The following is a 24,748-nucleotide window of genomic DNA, read 5'->3' as shown; positions in this document are numbered from 1 at the left end:
TAGTGGCTATTGCGCCGCCCAATACGCTGAACACCGCAGGCTGCCACGACATCGCTTATCGTAAACCTTATTCAGGCGTCCTGGCACAGAAACCTCAGAAACTTTCTCCCCTTCGACTTCACAATGAAGATCGATACATCACAGAAATTACTGTACTTGACAATGAGAAGTCAGCGCATTACACCATGAGAATTTACGTATTTCCCCAAGGTGCTCGCATATCACCCTGAGAACCTCCCTTGGCGTTGGAACTTGCAAGTCCGCTACCTTGGCATCCTATAGTCCATTTTGTCCCGCTTCTTTATTCGGAGCTTTCATTCCTCTCTTTGCAACGTTCGTCCCCGCATACGAACTTATTGACCAGCAACCGAGAGACTGGGACGGGACCAATTTACAACATAAAACTTATATTATTAAAAGCGACTGAGAACAGGAATTCCAAACTTGAAGTTTACAACATAGACCTCCCAAGGAGCGCCTCAGACAGTGAACAAACTCTTCGCTCCACACTGTTATCAGTTCTTCGATCCACGTTTCCAGTGTCCTTTGGCTACAAAAATCAGACTGAAGACCAAGCCCAATCCTGCCAAGCCAACAGATAGCCACAGTGCCCTACGGTAACCGAGAAGTTTATCGTCTTTTGTCACCCCTCCATGATTGATATTTGTCTCAACTGTACCGGCAAAGCCCAGGCCGAGGGAGATACTGTAGTTAACAACAGTCATAACAATACTCGCTCCCATCCCCTGATACTGCTGCGGGACGGCATTCGAAAAGATGATAGTAGCTGAAGGGAATGAGGTATCCATGCCAACGGTAATAATCAAGACGCTGAAGAAGAAGAATGTCCAGTAAGTTGAATTTGGTTGAAATGTAGCGGCGATGATGGAACCTGTGAGGTAAGCTACCTGTCCTACTACCATGATCCATGAAGCTGGAACCTTTCCAAGAAGTTTCCCGACGGCTAGGGCTGAAACTAAGCCGACAGGAATCACTGGGACGAACCATGCTGCCATTTGTATGGGTGTGTTGCCACGAATATTGACCGCTATTTGTCCAATATAGAAGACCTGATCTTGTATGTTAGCATGATCCTTTCAGCGAGGAAAGCTAAATGATACCGACCCAGATACCAAAGCAAGCCCAACCTGTTGCCGTACAAACAAAAACAAATGCGATATCTGAGTTAAAGGCCGACAAAGGCAGGATTGGAAACTTGGCCCAATATACTTCAATGCAGAAGAAGGCCACACCAAAAAGCACACCAAGGATCAAGCAGACATAGACGTAAGGGTGCTGCCGACAACCACAGCTTGATTCCATGCGAAATTGAACAGAACTAAAGCCGTAACGCCAGTCAATCCTCCAGCCAAGTCTAAGCGTTCTACTCTTTCCCACTTCGTCCGTGGCTTCTCGTTCGGATCGACAGGGATAGGAGGAATCGCCCAAGCAGCGAAAGCGGCTACGCAAGCAAGTGCAATTGCCTGACTCCAATATATCCAAGGCCACCAAACCAACGCAAACAGACCCCCGAACGTGAAACCCGCGATGGCACCCAAAGGAGCAGCTCCACCGAACCATACGAAGGACATGTTCTTCTTCGGTCCAGGTGAGTATGATCGCCCTAAGATAGCCAGACCATTGGGCAGTGTGAGAGCAGGACCCATGCCTTGAAACACTCGAGCGAAAACGAAGAGAACGTGCGATGAATATATCGAGAGACCGGCTACGAGAGACCAAAGTGAGTACCAGGCCATGCCTATGACGAACAGTCTTTTGTTTCCAAATTCATCACCAAGGCGGCCTCCGATGAGTATGAAAGTGCCGATGGTCAAACTGTAGCCAGCTATGAGCCAGGACAGTTGACCGGAGTTGGTGATGCCGAACGATTCGCCGATGATACCAACGGTCGTGAGAGTATTGCCCAAGCCAACTTGGTTCGTAAACATGGCGGTGCATAGAGTGCCAACAAAGAGTATTTGTCGCGGGGTAGAGAGAGCATCAGCTGGGTAAAGCTGAGTATCTTGTTCATTTTGCTTGTTGGACTCGAGATCTGTTGGTTTGAAGTTAGTTGGAGAGTCACATCTGAGCAATTCGGTGGAGCCTCACCTTGTCTTGATTGTGATGAGGACGGACTTTCGTCCTTCAATGTAAAGTCTGTATCGGATGAAGATGTCATAATGGTAGAACTTGGAGATAGATTATGATGTGCAAAGAGAAGATACCTCAGACAGAAACCAGCAACCACTTTATAAGTAAATTTCTAGGTCCTCTTGCATTGATAAGCGTCCATTTGACTCCATCAACAGAACCATCTTCCTCCGAACGCTAGACCATCCTACTCCGAGGTAGACACTTTGCTTCAAGTTCGTTGATTATAACATCAAAAGACTAAAGCATATATTTAGATATCCCATATACATTTTTTGATGATCTAGTCAGAGCAACGATCTTATTGTCCGTGATCTACAGCGTCGTTCAGAACTGAGAGAGCTCCCCCTTGAATAAGCGAGCTGTTCTACCGAACCCATGCCAAGAACCAAATCTCTCCGGCGCTAGACCACCCCACTCCGAAACAGCTCAATTACAAAGCATAAGGATATCACACAATTGGACAATCTACGCAGCAAGCTTCGCCTATGTATGATGTAATAGTTCCCCGGCTTTCGAAATCCACTCACGTAATCCGGAGGAGTCTGCGTGGACTTCTGATTGGGTACCTCACGAGTGGCAAATCAAGCAAAGGGGTATTGCGGAAGTGTCCCCGGTCAAGTGCTAGCTCTGTAAGCCTTCACTCATATCGTGCTTTTAAAGTGTTCTTCAAGTTCCAATGTTGATGCATCATAAACGCAGTTGAAGGAATGGAGGGATTAGAAGGAGAGAATAGCGGAGAAGCTGACTTAAAATGCGACTTATGTTCCAAGTCCTACCAACGACGTGAGAGCGACTCCCTCATCAAGACCTCCGCGTTCACTGACACAACAATAGGTGACCTACTCCTGAGACATCGTAGGCGATGTCAAGGTCCCAAAAAGGCAGTAACCCGCCGCAAAGCTTGCGATGCCTGTGTTCAAGCGAAAGTCAAGTGTAGCTATGCACAACCAGCATGCTCTCGATGTTCCTTGAGGGGTACACGATGTATCTATACTGTACGTTCGGAAGCTTCCACCTCGATGCATCAAGATAGCGAAGACGCAACTGCGGGTCCCTCAAACCTTCAATCCTCTTCTTCCGAGATAGAGAGTTTTGCAAGTTCGAGCGTGGGCACTGAGATGGGAATTCCTGCTTGGGATTTTTCGACTCCGCTATACTCGCTTAACAATTTCGAAATGGACATGCCAGACATAGGGAACCCTTTTGCTGATTCCCAATCTTCCATGTTACGAGGTACTTCAGAGTTTCCACCATCGAGTCAAGCTATGTTGTCGTCTTCGAGCAATGTTACAGCACCTCTACGGCTGGTGCCACCTTCCCATGACAGCACATTGTCTGCGGAGAACTCTCCATCAGTGTCAGACTCACGGGCTCTGGTTCAGAAACTCGATGAATACCCCTCTTTACTCATGAAAAGCTCTTTCTTCTCTCCATTTCTTCACATGTCACTGTACTCACTATATAGTAATATCGTTCCTGATATGACATATCTGCCTCAGACTTCAATGGCCATATGCTGCGGAAGTGAAACGCATAACTCAGACAACAATCAATTTATCAAGCGAGCCATAGACGCTGCACGGCAGAGATTAATTGGAAGTTTTGTAAGTTCAGCCGAAGCCATGTATTGAGTCATTACTAATCGATATACAAGCCATCGTACGAGTGTATGCAACAATGGGATGCGTTGCATGCTATGCTCATATATGAGATTCTGGAGCTGAGAGAAAGTCTAAGAGAAGAGCCAGAAACATGGAAACATGACCCACGTGTTCAAGGGCTTCGGTCACCCTTTCTTTTGAAGGTGCGGGATTTTAACGATGCTTTACCATTCCTCCCGACTCTCGCGCTTCACAGTTGTTCAGAAACACTGACTTCTTTTGCCTCTAGATGACTCAAACTTACCTCCGATCATACCCAGAAATTCAAAATCCTGATATAGACGCTTTCTCCAATCCAAGTTCAGCCCCATGCTCCGCAGCTACCACAGTCTGGGCTCGATGGAGAATAACCGAAACAGCACGAAGAACAATCTTCTTTACCAATATCCTCAATTTCTACAGCAACCGGGATCATACTACCGGAAGACAGATGCCTTACTACGAATCGCTTAATGACGATCTCATTCTGCATATGCCATTACCTTGCAGTCAAGCTTCGTGGTCGGCGCGCAATGAGGAAGATTGGAGAGTAGCGATAGAGCAGGAATTCCGAACCGAAATTTTCCTGAGGGATGTACTGGCAAGGTATACGAAGGAACAGATTCAGGTCAAGTTTGGTACAAGTGTTGGCTTTGGGAGTTCTGATGAGCTAAGAGGGCTTATAGTTCTTTGCGCCAGAGAGCAGTTCGCTTAGCCTGGTGGCCCCTGAGTGGTTAGAATTATTGCGCAGCTGTATATGCTCTTCAAATCTCAGTGAATTTCCGTAAACGTATATTGTGCGATGGTCCATTCCAACGCATTCATCACCCAGAGTAATCCAATCTATTTCCCTCCCACCATCCGTCATCTGACAAAAATACGAGCCTCAGATCAGTAATCACGTGCTTGGCACTTACTCATGACCCATCCCTACACCTCTCGCAATCTTCCCCAGACCAAACAAACAGTCATATAGCTGAGTACCGAGCCGCACAGCCTCCTCTACCCCAGCTAATCAGACCAGCTGACAGCTGAACCTTATGTAACCTCCCCACCAGGCGAGGCTGACGAGAGCTTACTCAGTATCCAGGTAGCTTCGGCCGACACCTCGTATTGGCCACTCCTCAGCCTCATCGCCTCGTAGTGAAGAACGTTAATGGGCGAAGATCTTCTCCCAAGCCTCGTGTTCCATTTTTGAACTCGAGATGAGATCAGTAAATACCTCTTGGGTGAAAGTTCAGCTTCATCATTGCCACAATTTCGGTCTATATATATTTCCTCATATCTTCTTCTCAAAGGTATTCTTCTATTCATTCAAACATCACATCTCCAGACTTTCCTAGCACTTCACAAGACAGACTCGATCCACCGATCATCAATCCTCAAAATGCAGACCTTCGCAATCACCACCCTCCTCGCTCTCGCAGCTGCCTCATTGACCTCTGCAGCCCCTGTAGCCGAGCCTCGCCAATTTCAAGCCCAGCTTACTTTCTACGGAGCAGCAGGTGCTTCATACAGCCTCTCGGTTCCTGCTGATGCTTCGGAGTTCTATATCGGTAAGTATCCCTCCTACAACAACCGAGCAAGATCACTCACTAATAATAAACAACAGACAACCCTCTTTCAGTCTCCAAGATCTCTTTAGAGGGAGGAGCTAGCTGTGGTATCAAGGGTATCGATGGAAGCGAGACTGTAGTCGTGGGTGCGAACACGGTTGATGTTGGACCGCCCCAGACTCAAGTTTCTGGCTCTTGCTTGGCTTTGTAGCTGGAAACTTTTGGAAGATTGTGGGATGGAAGCATTGCATGGAGTAAATTGTTTTCGTGTTTGCTAGTCTGCAATTGACTTCTATGCTTAAAACTGAATTTCATGAGTTATTTGAGTTCGGTTTGCTACTTCGTCTGTCTTTCGGCAAGACCCAAGAGTTCGCTCTTGGGACAGTGGTACTCCACAAGTCTTCGTCTCCGAAATTTCAGTTTACAAGTTGGGCGTTACTCACTTATCATGTCGCATAAAATCTTGAATAATGTCGTCTTGAAAGGCTCCGAGATTGCTCAATCTACCTAGCTACCGCAAATTTCTCAAAGCCATATGTCTGCCTGCTACGCTAATTGCCACCCTCTGGACTTTGAGTTCAATACATGATAAAGCTTTAGTCTGAGTAACATTCGGGGCAATGCCTATGGTCAACCCAGTTCGTTATTGACATGCATTTGCCGGATTCCCTATGGATGTGGAAGTGGCATATCTCATGTCCTATTGGCATATCACCACATTCAGTTTCGACAGGATGCTCGCCACTAATTCTAGGATCATCTCTTATACGAGGTCCATAATCTTCATGCTCGAAACCGAAGACTTTGTGTCTGGTTGATGTCTGATAATCCGAGAACTCCTCCACAAACCCATCAATCATGAAATACCCCGCCACATGTTTCGCATCTCCACCCCGAATGATCCAATGAGAAGCCAGTGCGGCACAGTATTGGCGAATTGGAGCGTCGCGCGAACTCGTGGTATTCTCGAAAACCCTCTGCACACTCGCGAGTGAGAGGACTCCACGTAATTTAGTAGGATTGAGAATACTTCCTTCGTAGTTAAGATGTACATGTGCGGCATCGTACATGGTGTCTTGAATCTTGTCCATTGCAAAGTTCTTCAGAGCTTCGGACATGATCATATCGGCTAGGATATACACATCAAGAAGGAAATCCAGCTTGGCCTCGGTCTTTGGCTTATCGGACAGGGAGATCGAGTTCTGGTAGAGCCACTCGACAAAGCCATCAAATGTAGCAATATCGACATCGTTCAAGATCATCTGCTTTTCGTTGGCCTCCTTGAATAGTCCAGTGAAAGCTTTCTCGAAGAAGTCCGAGATGGCACAGAGGCGCGACTTGTGAAGTGTGTAGGGATATTTGTCTTCTCCCACAAGGATCACGATCGTATCGAAGCCCAAGGACCTTCAAACGTCAATATGATAAGGAAATGGGAGGAGGAAAGACCTCTTACTCGCTGAACGCGTTCCGTTTCTGCTTTGGTGCGACAGTCTGCTGTGGCTTTCCGACTGACTTCTCCATGCTATCGGGCTCAGTCTTCTGCTTTTTCTGGGCTGGTAAGTCGGACGCCGAGGCCATTGACTCTTCGCGTCGAGATATCTTCTTTGTTGTCAAAGTTTGAGCAGGTGCCTTCTTCAACTCCGCTGTGACTTGTCAGTGTCTGGCTTCTGACACACTTGAGGTGCAGATTGTACGAACATCTGGCGTTTGAATTGGCCACGGCAACCTAAACTAAAACAGGAGCTGCGTTCGATGTAGAACCGTTGCTCGTGGTACGAGCAGCTACACCGCATGAGCTAAGCGTCACCGACGCGTCAAATCACTTACTAGGACCGCCTTTGCTAGTCATATCGTCTTCAGGCAGATCTTGAATCCACTGTGCGAGTCTGGAAGCTTTCAAAGGAATCGTCTAGTCGTCACGCATGGATGTTGCGTTTTGTTGTTGACAACGAGAGAATTGAAAGATGGGAGGAAACAGACGCGTCCAAAGTAGTGTGGGAGATACGGTTATGGGAGGAAAGCGCAGTTGCTGTTTTGGGAAAGAGCGTTGCGAGTGCCGAACTTTCTGCGAGATGAACGTGAGAGATGGATAAGAAAACATTTAAAACTATATCTACAGGTTCAACGTGTGAATGCAAAGTATGTGATTCCGATTTTGTATCTCTGGACGCCATGTGCATAACTGCTGATGTTCATCACCGCTCATTGTAGGCTTTTTGGAGAGTCTCGCAGAGGGCTTTTGGGGCGAAATCTCACTCTTGACACGAAAAACAAGCACAAGAAAGGACAACGAGTGTTGGAATGTTCTAAACCAACTGACTAACGCATCAAAAATCAGGCAAAACCCACGAAAAACCACATAACACATCACTGCACCGCAACGACCTTCACCACCACTCCCTCACCACCCACCACCTCCTTGGTTTCTCCCTCCTTCAACCTCTTCTCCTCCTCGAAATGCTGATAAACGCACTCCCTAACCCTCCTCTGATAAAAAGCAACCCCATTCTCCTTCACAGGGTTCAGGACACCCTCTCCATAAACGCCCCTCTCAAGATTCCACTGCGCCTTCTCACACAGCTCGAAATCCTCTAACGCCACCTGTCTCACAAATTTATAATACTCCTCAAACTCGGCCTCCGTCCCGCTATGATAATAATCGAACTCCATTCTCGCCATGCCCGGGTTGGGCGAAGGCAAGGTGCGGAACGAGGACATGCCGCCGCCGTACACGTTTAGGGTGCAGATGGGGAAGAAGTAGAGGAAGAGGCCGTCGGCGGGCTTGGAGGGGTCGGCGATGTGTTGGGAGAAGGTTGAGTGGTTGGTTACGGAGTAGAAAGTAGGGGGATAGAATTTGGAAAATGAGGGGTGCGTGTATTGGCAATGGAGACATTCTTGGTAGCCGTCGATCCTGGTTTGTTAGTTCAGTTCTAGGATGGGGTACGGGAAGGACTTACATGGTCTTCCAGTTGAAGTTCCCTTCGTAAGAGATGCTGCGACGGTGAGGAAGTTTGGTAAAGTCGACTTTGTTGGTTAATTCCTCGAGACCGGCGAAGTATTCTTCAAAGCTGGGAGCATCGAGGGAGAGTGTTGCAAAAAGAAGACCGCTAGGAGTGAAGTGGGTCTTGATCTCTCGATTCTGTTTCTTATTAGTGGAGTGTTCGTTGGAAGAGTGGGGTCAGCTTTCCTCCTCCTCCGCATACACTACGATCCCATCAAAGTTGATGTCATCACATTCCGGTGCTCTGTTTTCAACAATGATTGTGATCTGGGCAATCTCGTACTTGACGGGCTCTGATCGCTTTTGAAAGCGGGTCACGGGACCTAGAAGATGCCATGACTGCGGTGAGGTTCCAGATTAGTAAGTTCTTTGTCCCTCGAAAGCTGACCATACTTTCAGGAATACTGCTAGTCTTTCAAGCTGATATAGAGGCTTGCTACAGAACCATGATGCAGGAAGTGTTCGAGTGAGTGCTGCCATGGTTCGTGGTACTCTTCGAATTCGATCAGGATGATGATGGTAGTTTGAAAAGTTGAATTTGAAAGTTGTGTAATGTTGCGACAATTGAAGATTGCTGTTCAAGTAGGAAGGATTGGTCTATGCGTGTGATTGATGCTGTTGAACGTGATGCAGCTTAGCTGAAAATGTCATTGGATAGACCAGTAATGGAGTCATACCGGATCAGGATATGCGATCCTCGAATCCTTTGATCGTCAAAAAATCGTGCGTGAGACTCAGGAACGCGTGAAACTAATCCATCGCACCTCAAGATGCGATCCAGTGAGATAGTAGCACATGAACTCTCATCTGCCGTACCACTGAAAGTCGACCTCTCGGGATGCCACGCAGTAGCTGCAGCAATTGGAGCGCCAGTCGCGAGCACGGAAACGGTTGAGACCCAAGCACGGCTTTTGCGGGTTCCTCCCGGTGGACATGTGAACCAAATGTGGATGTTCTAGCATTGAACGCGTTTTAGGCGTCAAAAATGGTACGAGTAGGTAACAAATTTCCTGATAGATAAATGTGAATAGCGCTCCCTACACATAATTGAAAGTCTGTATATAGAATACAGCTTTACTTAAACCATGGACTCCTAGGTCTGAATAACGATCATCAAGTAGAACCAGAATTCAAGTTCTATGCAACGACTACATTGACGCAGACATCATGGCTCTCTCTGAGACTGCAATATGTGCCGCTGGGTTTGGGATTGTTCTCAGTATCATCTGCTTGGTGCCATATCTTCAGCAAAATCGGAACTGGACCAAGAACAATTTAGTATTCCTTCCATGGATCGAATCCAGAAAAGAGGAAACTCTCGATTTCTCAAGAACCGCAGACCAGGTATCAGTCTCAAAATATCCTGCCAGCTGGTGGACAGATGAAGACTTGTATCAACTGGAATGTCGAGCAATCTTTAGCAAGGTAAGTGAGAGGAAATGAAGTTGTGGGAAATCTTAATTGACGGAGCAACTCCCAGAAATGGCTGTTCGTTACCCATGCCTCTCGCTTTCAAAAGCTAGGTGACTATCGGACATTCGAGATTGCTGGATTTTCGTTTCTTGTGATACTCGGAAAGGACAAACAACTCAGAGCTTTCCACAATGTATGTCGGCATCGAGCCTATGCAGTGACAAAGAAAGAATGCGGGAGATCCACAGTTCTTGGGTGTAGATATCATGGCTGGAGTTATAACACCCAAGGAAAATTGATCAAAGCTCCCGAATTCGAGAACGTACCAGGATTCGACAAAGATATGAATGGACTGTGGGAGGTCGCAATAGAGATTCGCCAATCGTTGTTGTTCGTGAATCTTGAAGCAGGTGAGCCTCAGCAACGGCTAGATCTGGGAAGTACGGAAGTATTGCTTGCGAAATGGAAGATATCAGACATGAAATGCATCTCGGACTGGAAATTTGAAGCTGCTTTCAATTGGAAGCTACTAGGTCCGTACAAAAGCTTGCAATTTGATACCTTGCTGACTTCTGCAAAGGTACTCTCATGAGTGACCATACTCATAATCAGATCTCAGCCTTGGCGAGAATGGTTCCTTACTGGATGAGATATCAGCAAGAAGATACGCAGATGCTCCATACAACACTTGTCAGGAGACTTGCTTCTGGAAGAATATTGACCATCAAGGCACTTCCAAAGTCAGCAAAGACTTCCATGGTTGAATGCAGCATATTTTCGAAGTATCCCAAGAATCCCAGACAACTCGAAGAGCTGAAAACAAGGATCTATCATGACATTGAACGTCTGGAATCCATGCAACGAAGAGTTTCCCTCGGCCAGGAGCCATTGTCATCGCTCGCACCGAGTATGACCGAACAAGACGAGATCGATGTCCTCTTAAAAGCGCATCGAGAGTACGAAAGAATGACGGGATCTGAGATACACCCGGCAGCACGCACGCAGAACTTCACTCTCGACGGAAAGGCAGATGATGACTGTGAGTCTTCAACCGCAATCTGCGACTTGAGACTAATACTCCTAACTAGTTTGTCGTGAGCTTGAAAATCCAGACTCGGTTTGCGGTGCCAATGCAAAAGGCTTGCTTGATTGGTGATGATATTGGCAATGGATGGACAGGCACGCAATGAATACTAAGATATTGGATAAGGTGTGTCACAACGAATGGATGTAAAGAACTGCTGGCTTGCGCTGGATTTCGATTTCGACGGTTTTGGGTTTCGCTGTGGTTTGGAGAACAGAGTTTGAATTTTGGAGCAGCTTGGTGGGGGCTGGCTCGCCTCGCCAAATCTAGATTTTCCTTTGCGAAACTTTCTTTCTGCAACATCAAATCAAAGCTTTTGGAGATTTTCATTCCACGGACATCTTGAACATTCGCAGTTCTGTTGGCAATCGAGGTTCCTGCACAGATGACATACGCGGACTCTGCGAGAGGCTGGACTCGGTCGTGCGGCTGAGAGATCGTCTTCCTTGGTATTCACTAGGTTTGCACCAGGCACGCCATCATCACAAACTCTGTCTGCGTCTCCAGCCCAGGAGCTGCTCATCCTCCCTTACCCCGCACTCAATCACCGCAGAAGCTCGGCCTCGAGATCAATAGCTCGAAGAACATTGACATCCGTTCCTTGATTGCGGATAGCTTCAATGGATCGTGCCGTCCGCGAGTAGAGGTAGGTCAGAACGGCCATTTCGTTCATGTTGTCTTCGAAGGCTTCTTTCCTCTCTTTCTCTTCCTTTTGAATTACTCCACTTACAGCAGGAACACGCAATGAGACATTCAAACATCGCAATCGCTCTCATCGCTGCCGGCGTCGCAGCACAAAACAACGCTTCGACAGCGAATGGATGCAACGATGGCTTCTACCCTGGGACCGACACTGTAATCTTTACAGTTCCATATACCTACGCGCAAGTAATGTCGATCATTGGCGATTACAAGAACATTACATGGTCTGGATCTCCATACGATACTGTCACCCTCAATGGGACGGACAACACCGTCGGGACAGCACGAACTTATGATATCGACGGCGCACATGTCGTGGAGACAATCACTACATACTCGAAGTCTCCAAATGGACCTTACGACGAGATTCATGTCCTCAGTCTGATTACCATCCCAGAAGCGAATGTCAGCATTTATGCCGATTATGATGGGACGACGGTGACTCCAATCTGCAGCGGAGCAGCGAGCACTTTCAATTTCACAATCAACTTTTGCGCAACGAATGCCTCACTCGCAGGCTCAATCCTGCATACGCTACATCTCACGGATGCACAAACCGTTGGGGTGTTCCTTGGAGGACAGAACTTCTCGTCGTGCGGGACAATCGCGAATGCAACTGCTACGAGCACTTCCTCTCCTACGTCGACACCTTCGATGATTACTACAAATTCTGCGAATCGAAATCTGGTCTCGACCCCGGCTCTCATACTCGTGGCTGGTCTTCTAGGATGGGCGTTGTGAGACAATGCGGGAATGGCGCTCGAGGAGCTGCGTCCCAAAATACGTCGATAGAGTGGGTTGGGTGGCTTGCGTTCTGGACTGTTGATGATAGTAGTATTATCTACAATGGAATACCTCCAGTCGAATTGAATGATTGTTCCTGCTTACTGTACTTCGACCAATTTCCTGTTCTTGTGATCACAGAAAAAGAAAGAAATTGCTTGCTTAGACCAGCTCTCCCACTTTTGCACTCCACTTTCTATATCTTATCATCCCCGGCAAGGGTTCAGCTCTCATGCGGGGTCCGAGGCGAGATCTTTGCTGAAGTTGTCGGCCGTCCGCACCAGTGCGATAGGGGCGTCTATACTGCGATAACACGGATGAAGCTTCCTAAAACAGGAAAAAGTTTGGCCACTCCACCAGTCACACGAAGCCTCCATTCCAATGAAACCCTTAACATCTGAGGTCTATCTACCCGATAGTATTTGTACCCTATCATTCGAGACCTGGTTAATGTTATCATCAAGCTTTCTAGATTAGAGTGAGATCTAGATCCCTTGGTGGAATTCTTCCTTCTTCACTACCTCCTTCTGTTCTGAACCTTACTTGTTCTTCAAGGATATATCTTTCCAGAGCCATTGAGACGTTGACTACCTTCGCAGAGCTGTGACAATGGAAAAGAATCCAGGCATAGAGGACAATGAGATCAAGGCAGTGGCACAATCGGGCTCGCCAGGATCCATTGATGAAGGCAATGCAAAGAATCTCTTTACTCAAGATGAGTACCAATTGGCGCAATTGGGATACAAGCAAGAGTTCTTTCGTGGACTCGGTCTCTTCGAGAACTGGTAAGAGTAGTATCTGCAGACGAATAAAGATGATATTGACCTTTACCTCAGGGCTGCCACTTTCACGGTACTGTCAATTTCAGAGCTAGAATGAGGGGATATTGATAGGTTGATAGTCGATGAACTTCGCTTCTGGGATTCCAGTCTTGTTCGGATTTGTGATGTAAGGATACCCTGATAATTGCTAGTACAGCAATGAACAAATGACAAATAATCGAACCCTTCCATTCGAGCCCAACTCTGAATATGTAACAAGACACCAGAAGCTGACATGCATTAGGTACACGGGAGGACCCACAGCTGCGTTCGCAAACTGGACAATGGTAGGAGGGTTGTCTTTCATCGTCAGTCTCTCCATGGCTGAGATCGCTGCTGCACTCCCAACCGCAGGAGGCATTTATTACTGGGCGTACAGGCTGGGCGGACCTGAATGGGGGTAAGGTTTCCTTTTCACAACTGGCAGATCACGTTTTGCTGACGGAGTTGAAGCCCGTTTCTTGCGTGGATGACTGGATGGTGGTAAGTTTCACAAATCACAAACATCACAAAATGCGTGGCTAACGAACTCTCCAGGAATTGGGCAGGATGGGTACTTTACCCCACCCTCAAAAGCACAAGACGGAAGCTCACAATTGCACAGGTCTCGGTTGTCCCTGGCGTACAGCAAGGATCTACCAATTTTCTGATATCGGCCCTCGAAATCAAATATCCTGACGCGGAAGTCCTGACCAAAGGCTGGTTTGCTTGGCTTCTTACCTCGATCGGGATGTTCTTCGCTATGGCCCCCAACATCATCAACCAAAGGGTCTTGCAATGGTACTTCCGATTCGCGGTCGTCATCTTCCATGTTTTGGTCGTCATGTACTACATCTGGTTTCCTATCCAGGCCTCCCGTCGTGGTGGCTTCCAACCGGCATCGGGTGTCTTCAATCACTTCTACAACGGCATCAATGAAGGAACCGAGAAGCAAGCGAGCGATGCGTATTGTTGGATCATTTCGATTCTCTTCGGTGCATGGGTTTTCTACGGCTACGATGCAAGCGTTCATATCGCAGAGGAAACCAAAGAAGCAAGCGAGGTCGTGGCGAAAGGAATGTGGATGAGCACTCTCTCAGCTTGGTTAATGTCCGTCCCAACCCTGATCATCATTCTGTTCTGCATTCAAGACTTCGACGGCATCATCGCCGGCACATACGCCAATAACTGGGCTGAATACCTCGTCCAACTTGTCGGCGAAAATGGAGCAGTTGCCATCCTCTCCCTGCTCTGGGTCGACTCCACCTGCGCCACAGCATCGTGCTTCATGTCTGCTCAACGAGTCACCTACGCCATATCACGAGACGGCATTCTCCCCGGCAGTAAATACTTCCGTCGTCTGAGCAAGAAATCGCACATGCCCATCCACGCGGCCTTCCTCGTCTATGCCATGAGCGTCATCATCACCACAGCAGTCATCGGCTCGGTGGTAGCCTTCTCAGCTATCACAGCAACAGCCACCATAGCGACGAACGTCTCGTACCTCTTCCCCATTCTCGCCCGCCACACCGTAGGCCGCAAGATCTTCGAGCCCGCGAAATGGCATCTGGGCCGTTTCTCCATTCCTTGCGCCGTGGTGACTACTCTATACATCAGTTTCCTGGTCGTGGTTCTCCTGCTGCCGCAACTTTATCCTGTAACAGCACAGACATTGAATTATGCTCCGATTATGATTGGAGGCGTGAGTATCATCAGTTTGGTGGGGTGGTGGATGCCGTTTGGGCTGGGAGGGAGGCATTGGTTCAAGGGGCCGCAAAGGACGATTAGTGAGGAGGAGGTTGCGGGGGCTACGGTGGTGGGGACGGATGTTGATACACATAGGGTTTAACCTTGATACACAGAAATTAGAACGAATTTCACTGGTATTCATCATTGAAGCTGAAGTGAGTGTGTTTGATGTTTGTATTGTTTTGTCAAGAAGGATTATTCACAGATGCCTAGATATAAATCCAAAGCATTTTTATGAGAACGATTGAGGCCGCCTTCTTCCCAAGATTCCCATTCCCACCAGTATCCGCCAATTCTAGCATAGGAGGAATCTCTCTGAAAACCAGCGGGGATGGGAACCAAATCCATCTCTCTGTACTCCTGCCACATGCAGCTCAATTTAACCTTAGCATCAGGACCGCTCTCCAGCGCCTGCTGCATAAAACTACTCGCCAGGGCCGCAAGATCCACTCCATTCCAACTCTCCCGTTCGTTCTGCAACTGCATCTCTTCGTCAACGGTATCCTCAAGGCCGTTTTCCATGCAGTCCGCAAGGACATCGCGGTGAAGGTCATTCCGGAATTCGTGAGCCATTAGAACTAGCAGTAAGAATCCTATGTGCTGTAGGTGTGCAAGCGACATCCATTTATCTAATGGCGGAGCCAAACGTAGAGAGTATTCGATGTGACGAGCTTTGAAGGAAAGGAGTTTGATCAGCTGAAGAGTGGTGTCGTCGAAGTTGAGGGTGTGTGTCGGGCTGATAGATGTAATGTATTCCAATGGGACGCAGAATCGATCAACTTCAAAGTTGACATAGATAATCTGCGATTCTGTAACTTGGGTATCTTCTACGTTGACTGTCTCCTTGCAAGCAGTATAAAATCGCAGGCCTTCAGCTCTTGACTCTTTGTTAGCCATCAGGATTCCAGGTGCTTCAGGCTGAGCGCACCTGCCGAAATTGCGCAGATCAATGCCGATGGTACGAGACGCCTCATTCGGACTTGCATGCTCCCAAACCAGGTTGCGCAACTCAGCGGGAAGCTTGGGGAAAGGTAAAGGTGAGCGCGAGTGTAACGTCCAGGCGCAACTTTGGGAGAGCGGAGAGGAGGCTCTGCATGCGCCCAGCAGGGGGAGGTTGAGGGGAGACCGCAAGGCTCGAGCGCGAGACGAGGGCGGATGCCATGGCTTGGGTGTATGCTTCTGGGGTGGAGATTCTGATGTTGTTGAAGGTAGCAGTCTTGGCTTAAGTGATCGTGAAAGTCGATGGTCGAGGGAGCTGGTGGAGTTGCAGTTTTGAGGCAGCTGTGGGAATCTTGTGTTGTCTTGCTGAAAGTGCACTAGGTAACAACGCATAGAAGCTGCATTTGCGTCTCGAAAGAGACGCGCCAGCGTCGCTGTAAAGACTTGGTTAAGGTACACTGTTATTACAACAGTGAATCTATGGGCTTTTGTCTGGGAACTTAAAAGTGAACTCGGGAGGACGAATTGTTTCAGCTTCATTTGTTTGCTCTTTTTTTCTCACTTTCGTCTCACTGACTCGTTCAATTTTATTTGCACATCACATTGGTATGTAGTCATGTTAGTATTACTAAAGGTTGTGAGGTGAGGTTGCACGTCCTTGTCTTCGGCAGAACTAGTAGGAATGTGATGCAAGCGAACCCCTGAGTAATATGACTTTCATCGCTTGGAATACGAGCGGGTTTCGCAGCCTCTTTACAGATTTCGCATGAAATCAAAAACCAAGCTGCATTACGATGGTTACTAATTGGAAAGAGGAACATTTTCAGTGTAGCTGCTTTGAGATTCAAGGTAGCAGCGCAAGAAGGAAGGTTGAACGTCGTCCTACGTCTTCAGTTGACTGATAGTTTTGATATTCAGGCTTCAAGCCATGAGTCCACGAAGCTGACCGTCAATGGTCGGAAAATAGTCTTGTATCATTACCTAGGTATATAAAAGAAGGTTTAAGTGCTAAGAGACAGAGTAAGAAGAAAATTCTGCGTCTCATTAACTTCCCGGGCTGCATCCGCACACGCACGCAACAATTGTGAGTTTGGCCCAAGCCTGCTGTTGTGTTTCACAGCACAAACCAGCAATTGGTCAAAGTATAATTGTAAGAAGTATAGTTGCGGCGGCAGAGCAGGTAGCTTCTGGGGAAGAGGCCACGAGCTTGTAAAAAGGGCAGTTGAGAACACAACAGAAACGTTCTTTGGATGAGCTGAAAGGAGAAGAGCATGTAAGGCTGGACAGAAAATAGACCACGAATCCACGATGTCACATGGAAAAATAGGATTCAAAAGTCCTTTGCATTTGCACGAAGGTGTAGGAAAACCCAGTAGGAAAACTACACCAAGGCTTTAAAATCTCCTGCAAGGCGAACCAAACCCCAAGCCACACTTCCATCAATTCCTTCCACGTCTCATACTACATGAGTAACGGCAGATCGCCAGAATGCCGGATTACTTCCAAGTGATTAGCAAGCCGCCATAATATAATGTCATAAGGAGGTTCATTACTCACACACTGTGAACACATCGAGCATTAAGTCAACAATCTACAGTGTATAAGAATGGTCAATCAAAATTTGTCCATCACTTACAGTCTGTAGCAAGTTCGAACAAATTGTCAGCAATTTTCAACTAATAAGTTATGTGATATGAAGTTATTGATGACTTACAAGCTAAGTATGTCGAGCACCCAGTCAGCTATCTGTCATTCGTGAAAACGATAATACGAGATTTCAATTACTGACACCTTCACCTGTACAGGTATCTTCCACAGAAATATACTCATCGCCATCGAGACATTGACATTTTACTTGGAGACCTCCAACAATCACTCCACAACCAGAAACACAACCCCCGCCGCCGAATTTAATTGGTTCACCGCAAATACCGCCCGTAGTGCTAGAACAGATGCTGTAACAGCAATCTACCGATCCGACGGAGGCTTGCTTCTTTTCGAGTGTGTTTGGCATGGCCATAGTCATCGAGACTGTTATAGCGGCCATTGGAGCAAGTCGTGAAAAAAACATGTTTCAGAATGAGTATATAATTGTCGAAACTGAATAATTTGGCGCTGTGTATTTTGCTTGAGTATTCGAAGGGATGGAAGACTAGAACATATACAATGGGGTGGCGTTCATAAGGTGTAAGTGGAGATTGAAATTCCAGAATCCTTACTATCATCATTGTCTGGTTCGATTTTTCCTCTTGCTTCTACGTCATCAAACTTCGGTTCCATGCTCATTACTACTATCCTGAAACACCAACTACAACGTTACTTATGCTCACGTCACTGTATATTGCTCACATCGTCATTACCAGTCTTGTACGAATACTCATATCGTCTTAACCCACCCTTAACGTCGATTTTGCACACACTTCGCTTATTCTAATACCTTTGACAGGCTGAAAACTTGTGCCGCGTCATTCAATCTTGCCCAAGATTTGTTTGATTCGAAAACATTAGATTCTCAGGCCTTGCAACAGGTTGGATTGTGGACAGAAGATCATAGATTTAACCACTCAGAGAACGTGGAAGATTCCAAACAGTTAGAATCTACTTAAATCCTACCTAAAGGATCGAAGTCGAGGGTGACTTATGACGGTATGTCGACGATTCCGAAGGGAGTACTTTCCTATTCTTGCTGGAATGTGCCTCTTCCTTCTAGGTAACTGTTTGATGCTCGTATGGGAATTGTTTGTTTTTGATGAAGATACAGTTTTCCGACTGGTTCCTTTCCATCGCTCGATGAACTGTGCCTGTTCCTTCTGTATCACCATACTGCCACACATAAACTTCTCCTCCCTTCCGGTCTTCCGGTGACTTGTGCCCCTTGCTATTATATCATAGCATGATCATTGCTACTGCAGGGTCATCAATTTCTGTGCCGTAGACTCTGTCAGCATCGAATCGAAGCTGATGATCACTACCATGTTAGCAGTTTTCAGTCGTTGTCGATCCTCGTTTCAAAATTCTGCCACTCAAATCGATCACTCTCCGAAAATTTTCCCTAGTGCAGCTGATGATTATCATGATTTTACTCAGAAGGTAAGCTTTAAACCACTACCACCGTCGTCCAAAAGCCTCATGTTAATCCTAGCTTATTCGCTTCCTCCATTCTTAATCTCTATTACGTAACACTTCTTACTAGAACAGGTATAAAGCAGACTGAAGGCCACATTTGATCGTTTCCTGTTTCTTCACAGGAACATCGATCACTCAAACTTTGCTATTCCATAAGAATTTATCACAATGCAGCTCTCAAACCTGATTTATCTTGCAATTGGAAGTATTTTACCAATGTCAAATGCTTTCGCATTGGATTCTAGAGATGTCCCTGGCCCAGGTGTATGTGAAGCTTTCAAAAATATTCCCTTCCATCACTGACAATTGGTCTAGGCATGCTGGAAAGCGTCAAACACATGTTATGGTGAATATAGTGGGTTTTATAACGGCCACACGTACAAAAATTATTCATACGATTGTAACTGCGCAACCCCAGTAAGCCATTATTCATGATAACGCTTCCTTTCCCGATTTTAATTGGCTAATTGTGCTAGTGTTTGGTAGATGGAACAGAGTGTGTTGCAGTATATGAACCAGCTCCCGGCGAAGGTGATGGGCTTATCGTTGACTGTTCTAATGTCAAATGTTCATAAAGGATGACGGACAGTTAACGGCTCCTGTATTTGCGCACCGATGTTACAGAATTGAAATGTCACATACAGCGCTTGTACGGCTGACCATTAATCAGAATGCTCAGAAACTGTGATTTGTCTGGCAATTCATAAAAAACGGTGATTTGTTTACTAATTATAGGTGACTCACTTTACCTAACTATGTATAGCTCATTTATTGTTAGCTATTTCACTGCTGCCTACTTCACTGCTACTCACTTTATTACTTCTCACTTCACTGTTGCTTACCTATTATTACAGTATTGCCTGCCTTTAATACTACTCAAAATGAGGGGAGAGTGAGAGTGATAAAAAGGTGAGGGAGGAGGGTGGCTGAAGAAAGGATGAAGGAAACAAACAAATATTTCACTAGCGCTGAAGATTTCAAATGAAGTTGAAAAAAAAGAATTTTCTCCTCTCCTCTCTTTTCAATTCATTTATTTAGTCCCTTCTATATCATAGCAAGCAATACTAAAGTGCAAGTAGTACTGAGGCGAGCAGTAGTGAAGTAGGCAATAGTAAAGTAGGTAGCAATAAAGTCAACGACAAGCTAACTATAAGTGGGCTGCAATGGGTAAAGTGAGTTGAGGAAAGTTGCTAGACAAATAACTCTTTTTTTTTTTTTAGCTTTTTTGAGACAAATCCTTCTTTTTAATGAATTTCTTGACGAATCCTTCTTTCTGAGCATTCTGATTAGCGGTAAGCCGTACTTGGGAGCCCTATGAACCCTTTCGGACGAATGTTATACGGCGCATAAACTAAGCTAGAATTAGTAATAAACAGGGTTTGGTGACAAGATGGATTATTGAACGAAAAAACAAAAAAACCCCGAAGTTTGAAAAGTCTATGTCTGGGTCAGGTGAGTCAATTATTATTAGGATTCTGCACTGTTACGGAAGATGAGCAATATGTCTCATTCTTGTGTTTTTCTGTAGAATGAATTATGTGCCTCGGTAGCTAACTAGAGGAAACCTCAAAGCCACCTCAAAAGTACATCGTCCAGTGCTTTCCAATCCGGCCATCTCCAAGCGTACATATCTAGTGAGCTCTCTATATGTCATTAAAGTCCAGCTGACATCGGAACCAAGTCCAGTTCCCTGTACTCCGGCCACAGAAAGCCAACATCAAGTTTCTTCTTGTTCGCATCCGATTCTTCTTCATTGAAGACATCTTTCAGAACATAGTCTCCATCAACATGCTTCATCGCAGCCTTTCCCATCTGTAGCACCATCTCCTCGAATAACGTGTCCTCGTTACTCATCTTCGGGAAATGAAGTGGTGTGTGCATGGCAAGAACAATATGTGTCAACCGCGGAAGCGAGCACCAGTGATTCAGTGCCCTAGGTAAATACCAAGACAGTAAATTAATAGCAGCTCTGAATGTCAGGCGTTCGATCAACGGAAGGATATCATGATCGAAGTTCAGAGGGATTGTAGGAACAACCGGATGCGGTCCCGAGCACTGAATCCACAGTTGGTCAATTCTGAAATCAATGTAAATCGTTCTTGATCTCGTGGTGCGGGTATTTTTGATATTTGCAACTTCTTTGCAAGCAGTATAGTCTCTGGAAGTCTCGGAGCGAGATTCTTTGCTGGCAGTCAGAAACCCAGGTGCGTCTGGCTGATTACCGCCCTCAGAGCTTCGAAGGTGGAGGTTGATGACGCGGGGCTCGTTCTTACTTGCGCACTTCCACTGCAATGAATTAGCACCACTTCTTCTGGGAAAGAAGAACTTGAGGAGATGTAACATCTCCTAGAAGAAGAATACACCAAGGTTCGAGCCGGCAAAGATTGGTAGAAGTGGAACTTGTTACGTACAATTTGGCTGCGGAGTTTTCCCGGGAGTTCCGAGAAGCAGGTAAAGCTAGGCGGGAGAGTGAGATCCAGGCGCAATTTTGGAAGGGTAGAGAGCAAAGTTTGCATACGGGATCTATTTGAAAACTTCGCCAAACGGCACAAATCCCCATCGATCCTCAGTGAGAAATCTCAGGGACCATTCCAAAGAAGAACAACAATGGATAGCTCTTTTGAGATGGTTTTTGCAATAGGAAAGAGTTCGAGTACTTGAGGTATCTCACGTGCTATCTTTCTACTTTATTGGATTTGCGTTTCTCTTCAATCAACACGTGTAACAGACTCAATATCCAATGTATTAAGTTCCAATGTATTACGATCTCTCTTGTAAGATCTACTTCACGTAAAGCAGATCACTGGCACAGTTATTTGTCACGTGATGATAGATCAACTTTCGACACAAATTCTTCTTTGCAACAGATTCCTCCGTCTTATCTTCAACTCGGAGACGGCTCAGCAGCGCCTTGGCAGATCTCAAGCACCTTCCTACCCCGCTGATGTGCACGAGCGTGCTGAGCCGCACCAGGCAAGACACTCAAGCCGACTCAAAATTATATCTTTCTTGGCAGCTCCCAAGCAAGCTCTATCCCTGTAACTACATCAAGCTCTCTTCTTCTAGAAGCTTTCGTCTGATTCTCACTTGCGGCTCTGATTGCCCCCAGCTTCTTGCACGATGTGTGGTACCTGGCCTGGTGTCCCATAGATAAACGAAGAGTGGGATGTCATGTTATGTTATGTTCTGCGAGATCCCAAATTGCATTACGACCCGATGCAGAAGCTCGAAGCAGATCAATGAAGACTCGGGTCAGGTCCCAAAGGAGGCCAACTCTGTTTGTAGAAGCTGCTCCGTCCGGCTCCAATCTCCTCAGACGGCGTCTCCTATCGGCTCGTTTCCAGCCCCTCGCTAAGCTGATATGCCCCTGAAACCTCCTTCCTATCCAGGTCTAAATGCTGAGGTAGTATCTGCGCGGGGCAAATGCATGTACAACAAATGATTCTCGTATCGGTCGACGTCGATGACGGATGACTGCAGACGCTGGAGGCCTTATCGTACGTAGCTGGGCTGGGGAGAAGCAGGAAGCTGGGAAAAAAGAAAATTGGGAGCTACTTAAATCATGCGGTCCCCCTCAGTTCCAATTGACCGGTTCTTGTGTCAGGTACTGACTTGTGATCGATCAATTGCAAGATGTCGGCCAGAATGATGCGCTCGTTCGTTGCGTTGCTGGTGTTCTGCACCTTTATTTCTGCAGTATGTGCTGGCAAAATGGAGGATGTGATCCACCAACGAGGTTATAATGCCAAACTCTTGAAGAAGAAGGATGCCAATGCTGCGAAGCCAAAGCCGAATCCAATTGTCAAGAGAGCTTCAGCTACAAGCTCGGTCTGCACACCCGTCTCTACCCCCAATCCAACAGCACCGTAAGTAAACTGCCTCAAGCTCCTAGGAATTTACTGATGAAAGCAGACCCAGCTGTGGAGGGAACAATTGCGCCAATGAGTTCAACAAACAGTTCACCGCGAGTCTCGATAACCTCGAATCGTTCTGCAGCTCATGGACCGCCGAAGAATCTGCAGTATTCGCTCCTACTGGCACAGCAGACTGGGCAACGAATTGCTTGGGGACCTCGACCGACGCAACGGCCGTTGCGTCAAAAGTGTCCTCTGCCTGCAGCTGCTTTGTTCCCGAGCCGACCACTTGCTCCGATGATAGCGGGTTTAGATTCTTGAATGATAATACGAAGCGTGAGTGAAATGGTGCTCATAGTACAGCGGGCGCCTGCTGATTGAACCAGCATTCCAAGTCACTTCCCTCCCCGAAGTGAACTTCGACATTGGCGAGATGTACTCGGGTAATATCCCAATCGACGAGGACGATCCATCACGAGCTCTCTTTTTCGTCTTCCAACCTACCGATAGCGGACCCGTAGACGAGGTTCTCATCTGGTTGAACGGCGGACCCGGGTGTAGTTCCTTGGAAGGCTTCTTCCAAGAGAACGGTCGGTTCATCTGGAGTTGGGGTCAGCCCCAAGTTACAATCAATCCGTATTCGTGGGTGAACCTCACTAATGTGCTTTGGGTTGAGCAACCAGTTGGTACTGGCTTTGCTATTGGTAATGTCACTGCTACCGGTGAAGAAGATATCGCTCAGGATTTCGTCAAGTTCTTTTTGAATTTCCAGAATATCTTTGGTATTTCTAACTTCAAGATCTTTGTCACTGGCGAGTCGTACGCGGGGAGATACGTACCCTACATTTCTGCTGCTATGTTGGACCAGAACGACACCACTCATTTCAATGTCTCAGGTAAGCATGAACACCATTACTTGACAATCCCATCTCTAATTTGAAGCAGGCGCTCTCATGTACGATCCATGCATCGGCGACTGCAGCTTCATCGCAGAGGAAGTCCCAGCGTATCCCTTCGTCGAATACAACAACAACATGATCGGCTTAAATGCTTCATATCTCGCACAATTGAAGGCAGCGGACGAAACGTGTGGTTATGCGGCATACAGAGACCAGTACTTGGTGTTCCCTGCAGCTGGTGTCCAGCCTCCAGTGCCCGACTACAGCTCGGAATGCGATATTAACAACCTGGCTACAAACGCTGCGTTCAAACTCAACCCGTGCTTCAACTCGTACGAGATTGTTACCCAATGTCCTATGCCCGCTGGTAAGATCTCTTCCTAGTTTACAAAGGCAGCAATACTAACCCATACAGATCCCCTCGGATTCCCAACCGATCTAGCCTTCGCCTACCCAGCCCTCACACCCCTCTACTTCGACCGCGAAGACGTCAAGATCGCCATGCACGCCCCCCTAGACGTAGACTGGGTGGAGTGCAGCGGCCCCGTCTTCCTCAACAACAACCACGACACCTCCGTCGACGCAATCCAGCACGTCCTCCCGCAAGTCATCGAAGCCACGAACCGCGTCCTGATCGCCAACGGGCAACTCGACTTCGTCGTCATCACCGCCGGCACGCAACTCTCGATCCAGAACATGACGTGGAACGGCAAGCTCGGCTTCGAGGTCGAGCCTTCGACCCCGATTGTCATCACGTTGCCTGATTTGTTGTACCAGCAGGCGTTTGTGGAGAATGGGTATGAGTTTGGGTTTGAGGACCCACAGGGAACGATGGGGGTGCAGCATTATGAGAGAGGGTTGATGTGGGCGGAGACGTATCTGAGTGGACATATGCAACCGCAGTTCCAGCCGAGATCTAGTTATCGCCATGTACAGTGGCTGTTGGGTCATATTGACGAGTTGTAAATAAAATAAGTAGCCTAAAAGTTTTCCGTCTCTCGCGGACATATACATGTAATGAATAATGTCTGAACCTGAACCAAAATCA

At 46.9% G+C, this 24,748-nt stretch overlaps 12 protein-coding genes across 12 annotated transcripts; 7 read left to right on the top strand and 5 right to left on the bottom strand.

The window, feature by feature from the left end:
• Positions 1 to 515: 515 nt before the first annotated feature.
• Positions 516 to 2,179, bottom strand: LY89DRAFT_711716 (MFS general substrate transporter; the record flags this gene model as incomplete). Its single annotated transcript, XM_018217922.1, has 4 exons — positions 516 to 1,070; positions 1,126 to 1,215; positions 1,305 to 2,053; positions 2,110 to 2,179. 4 exons carry the CDS (start codon positions 2,177 to 2,179, stop codon positions 516 to 518), a joined length of 1,464 nt encoding a protein of 487 aa, XP_018062653.1.
• Positions 2,180 to 2,803: 624 nt separating this feature from the next.
• Positions 2,804 to 4,525, top strand: LY89DRAFT_630150 (uncharacterized protein). The gene is made up of 4 exons (XM_018211231.1): positions 2,804 to 2,937; positions 2,989 to 3,758; positions 3,809 to 3,958; positions 4,045 to 4,525. The coding sequence occupies exons 1-4, from the start codon at positions 2,862 to 2,864 to the stop codon at positions 4,507 to 4,509; spliced, it is 1,461 nt and encodes a 486-aa protein (XP_018062652.1). The 5' UTR covers positions 2,804 to 2,861; the 3' UTR covers positions 4,510 to 4,525.
• Positions 4,526 to 5,118: 593 nt separating this feature from the next.
• On the top strand, positions 5,119 to 5,620 carry LY89DRAFT_725197 (uncharacterized protein). The gene is made up of 2 exons (XM_018218962.1): positions 5,119 to 5,350; positions 5,407 to 5,620. The coding sequence occupies exons 1-2, from the start codon at positions 5,182 to 5,184 to the stop codon at positions 5,559 to 5,561; spliced, it is 324 nt and encodes a 107-aa protein (XP_018062651.1). The 5' UTR covers positions 5,119 to 5,181; the 3' UTR covers positions 5,562 to 5,620.
• A 326-nt stretch (positions 5,621 to 5,946) lies between these two features.
• On the bottom strand, positions 5,947 to 7,199 carry LY89DRAFT_725196 (uncharacterized protein; the record flags this gene model as incomplete). Its single annotated transcript, XM_018218961.1, has 3 exons — positions 5,947 to 6,754; positions 6,804 to 6,993; positions 7,178 to 7,199. 3 exons carry the CDS (start codon positions 7,197 to 7,199, stop codon positions 5,947 to 5,949), a joined length of 1,020 nt encoding a protein of 339 aa, XP_018062650.1.
• A 345-nt stretch (positions 7,200 to 7,544) lies between these two features.
• On the bottom strand, positions 7,545 to 8,997 carry LY89DRAFT_691166 (Bet v1-like protein). Its single transcript, XM_018216245.1, has 4 exons — positions 8,745 to 8,997; positions 8,538 to 8,690; positions 8,308 to 8,489; positions 7,545 to 8,261 (listed from the first exon to the last, which is right to left on the bottom strand). Exons 1-4 carry the CDS (start codon positions 8,829 to 8,831, stop codon positions 7,718 to 7,720), a joined length of 966 nt encoding a protein of 321 aa, XP_018062649.1. The 5' UTR covers positions 8,832 to 8,997; the 3' UTR covers positions 7,545 to 7,717.
• Positions 8,998 to 9,414: 417 nt separating this feature from the next.
• On the top strand, positions 9,415 to 11,256 carry LY89DRAFT_339828 (ISP domain-containing protein). Its single transcript, XM_018206858.1, has 4 exons — positions 9,415 to 9,776; positions 9,832 to 10,297; positions 10,345 to 10,803; positions 10,853 to 11,256. The coding sequence occupies exons 1-4, from the start codon at positions 9,519 to 9,521 to the stop codon at positions 10,918 to 10,920; spliced, it is 1,251 nt and encodes a 416-aa protein (XP_018062648.1). The 5' UTR covers positions 9,415 to 9,518; the 3' UTR covers positions 10,921 to 11,256.
• On the top strand, positions 11,257 to 12,447 carry LY89DRAFT_339816 (uncharacterized protein). Its single transcript, XM_018206857.1, has one exon. The coding sequence runs from the start codon at positions 11,593 to 11,595 to the stop codon at positions 12,289 to 12,291; it is 699 nt and encodes a 232-aa protein (XP_018062647.1). The 5' UTR covers positions 11,257 to 11,592; the 3' UTR covers positions 12,292 to 12,447.
• A 495-nt stretch (positions 12,448 to 12,942) lies between these two features.
• Positions 12,943 to 14,982, top strand: LY89DRAFT_742128 (amino acid or gaba permease; the record flags this gene model as incomplete). The annotated part of the gene is made up of 7 exons (XM_018220794.1): positions 12,943 to 13,118; positions 13,170 to 13,185; positions 13,235 to 13,281; positions 13,399 to 13,554; positions 13,608 to 13,637; positions 13,692 to 13,707; positions 13,759 to 14,982. The coding sequence occupies 7 exons, from the start codon at positions 12,943 to 12,945 to the stop codon at positions 14,980 to 14,982; spliced, it is 1,665 nt and encodes a 554-aa protein (XP_018062646.1).
• A 95-nt stretch (positions 14,983 to 15,077) lies between these two features.
• Positions 15,078 to 16,214, bottom strand: LY89DRAFT_725192 (uncharacterized protein; the record flags this gene model as incomplete). Its single annotated transcript, XM_018218960.1, has 1 exon — positions 15,078 to 16,214. The coding sequence occupies one exon, from the start codon at positions 16,212 to 16,214 to the stop codon at positions 15,078 to 15,080; it is 1,137 nt and encodes a 378-aa protein (XP_018062645.1).
• A 2,861-nt stretch (positions 16,215 to 19,075) lies between these two features.
• LY89DRAFT_789108 (uncharacterized protein) lies at positions 19,076 to 19,522 on the top strand (the record flags this gene model as incomplete). Its single annotated transcript, XM_018223221.1, has 3 exons — positions 19,076 to 19,211; positions 19,263 to 19,364; positions 19,424 to 19,522. The coding sequence occupies exons 1-3, from the start codon at positions 19,116 to 19,118 to the stop codon at positions 19,520 to 19,522; spliced, it is 297 nt and encodes a 98-aa protein (XP_018062644.1). The 5' UTR covers positions 19,076 to 19,115.
• A 1,078-nt stretch (positions 19,523 to 20,600) lies between these two features.
• On the bottom strand, positions 20,601 to 21,290 carry LY89DRAFT_742125 (uncharacterized protein; the record flags this gene model as incomplete). Its single annotated transcript, XM_018220793.1, has 1 exon — positions 20,601 to 21,290. The coding sequence occupies one exon, from the start codon at positions 21,288 to 21,290 to the stop codon at positions 20,601 to 20,603; it is 690 nt and encodes a 229-aa protein (XP_018062643.1).
• Positions 21,291 to 22,408: 1,118 nt separating this feature from the next.
• LY89DRAFT_691164 (putative serine-type carboxypeptidase F) lies at positions 22,409 to 24,740 on the top strand. The gene is made up of 5 exons (XM_018216244.1): positions 22,409 to 22,813; positions 22,860 to 23,137; positions 23,188 to 23,697; positions 23,747 to 24,067; positions 24,116 to 24,740. Exons 1-5 carry the CDS (start codon positions 22,581 to 22,583, stop codon positions 24,664 to 24,666), a joined length of 1,893 nt encoding a protein of 630 aa, XP_018062642.1. The 5' UTR covers positions 22,409 to 22,580; the 3' UTR covers positions 24,667 to 24,740.
• Positions 24,741 to 24,748: the final 8 nt, after the last annotated feature.

The sequence above is a fragment of the Mollisia scopiformis genome (assembly GCF_001500285.1).
Source record: "Mollisia scopiformis unplaced genomic scaffold LY89scaffold_33, whole genome shotgun sequence".
Classification (NCBI taxonomy): Eukaryota; Fungi; Ascomycota; class Leotiomycetes; order Helotiales; family Mollisiaceae; genus Mollisia; species Mollisia scopiformis.
Note: the sequence above shows the minus strand (reverse complement) of the source record. Positions and strands in the feature narration are given on the sequence as shown.